Source organism: Athene cunicularia (assembly GCF_003259725.1).
Source record: "Athene cunicularia isolate RWA chromosome 1 unlocalized genomic scaffold, athCun1 chr1_part2, whole genome shotgun sequence".
Lineage (NCBI taxonomy): Eukaryota > Metazoa > Chordata > Aves > Strigiformes > Strigidae > Athene > Athene cunicularia.
The window spans coordinates 5,437,776-5,439,560 of NW_020799092.1; the positions used below are offsets into that span (position 1 = coordinate 5,437,776).

The following is a 1,785-nucleotide window of genomic DNA, read 5'->3' on the forward strand; positions in this document are numbered from 1 at the left end:
AGCAGCCCACCTCCGCCCTCCTCTCCGCGCCCTGGAGTAGCGCGGGTGGCGGGAACAGGAATCGGTACCAGGGAGAAAACGTTTTGTGGGAGACAGAGAACGTGGGCTGGGGAGACGGCAGGTGAATAGAAGCGGGATGACGCTTTGGTGTGGGCAGGTGCCGTACGAGCAGCCCAGAACCACACGACCGTTTGGGGATGCAGGTGACAAGGCTTGGGACTTTGTCCCTCCTGGTCTGCTTGTCCTGCCTGTTACAGGCAGCTCGGGGCCACTTCCTACCAGGCTTGCAGGTTATTCAAACAGCAAGATACCAGGGTGGATTTGAGCACCGCTAAAGTTCACTATTAGGAGCACGTAGGGACCCACAATTTTGAACAGACCTAACAGGTTAAACACTGCCGGGTGTGTCTGGAAAAGCTGCCCACAGGCAGGCAATAAGCATTAACGTGATAGCCATCTGGACAGGCAGGGGAGCGTGCTGGCTCCAGCACCCGTGAAGTCAGAGAACCACAGAGACCGCTGTTAGCTTTAAAGCTTGCTCTTCTGCTGCTGGAGTAGAAAGGACTTGTGGCATTTGCATTAAGTGGGAAGAGAATGCCTAATTTAGGCACTTGAGTTCAAAAAGATCGGCTTAAGTGTTTTCAAGCCCAAATATCTCTGTGAGAAAGTACAGCTAAAAGCGTGTGGAGAGGTCTAGATCTGCAAAAGAGCTTAGGCACCAATATGGAGCTGTTTAAGAGCACAAATACCTCTCCAGATGTGGTTAGTAAGTGCACCTGTCTCCTACATATTGTGGAATTCAGAAATACAGTCCACAAGATCTTTTTTTACATTATGAATACTATCTTATAGAGTTGTGGAACTTCCTGAGATGCACATGCTCCAAAATCATCCAAGGGAATGAGCGAAATCTGACATTCATGGAAAGCAATGGCGAAGAGAGCCAAGGTGTGCTCAGCCTGTTCCAGGAGTCACCAGCAAAAATAAAAGACAATAGAGGAAGTTTTTGAAAAGTTACAAATCCTGCTTCATGTTTATCAACTGGAAACTGCTCAGAAGAGTGAGACAGTCTAGACCTGCAGCTGCCAATGTTCATAAGAGCTTCTGCCCACAAGATCTACCAATGGACTGCTTTTCAGCCAGCACTGAATACAGGACTTGTTGATACATCTGCATGAGCCTCAGGGTAGTAACTCAGGTATCAATATCGGTATGGCCATGACAGAAGGTCTGGCACTTCAGCTGGGAAGGTTCAGTGACCCACAAGGTCCCTTCCCCACTTCTGTATGATTTAAAGCTATGTTAACAATATCCTTTCTACATATGCTCCTCTCTGACTGCAATGCCTCAAGCCTTATTCTTTTACTTTTCCAGGAAGAGATGTGGCGCTCTGATCTCTGGGCAGGCCCCAGCCCCAACACCCAGCTGTCAGCAGGTCACCTTCAGAAATCCATGCTAATGGGCAAGCAGATGGCCTGAAAAGTCATGCCTTATTGGTACTAATACCTGTAGAGGCATGTAGAGGAAACCATTGTAAAACAGCTTGTGCATGCCTATCAGAGTAGTCACCTATGCAGATCTGACTTCTTCAAACACTTGCTGTGGGCTACAATCACTAGTCCTTGACAGTAATCCATCAGTGCTTCTGGGGCAGGTCTAAGAATCCTATGTCTTTTCCATTCCTGGGCTTTTTAGTCCTGCTGTCCAAAATGTATTTGCTGGACTTGGCAAGAGCTAGAGGCACTCTGTGTAGAACCAAAGCCTGTCCTCTGGAAAGGTGTCTTA

At 48.1% G+C, this 1,785-nt stretch overlaps 1 protein-coding gene across 1 annotated transcript in view; it reads right to left on the reverse strand.

Annotated features, from left to right (window-relative positions):
* The window catches only part of UTP20 (UTP20, small subunit processome component), a 62,382-nt gene extending 60,831 nt beyond the window's left edge, over positions 1-1,551 (reverse strand). Inside the window, exons 1-2 of the mRNA XM_026863292.1 lie at positions 1,507-1,551; positions 843-959 (exon numbers count right to left, since the gene is read on the reverse strand). Coding sequence (XP_026719093.1) covers positions 843-959; positions 1,507-1,551 — 162 coding nt within the window. The remainder of the gene's footprint in view (positions 1-842; positions 960-1,506) is intronic.
* Between the last annotated feature and the right edge of the window lie 234 nt (positions 1,552-1,785).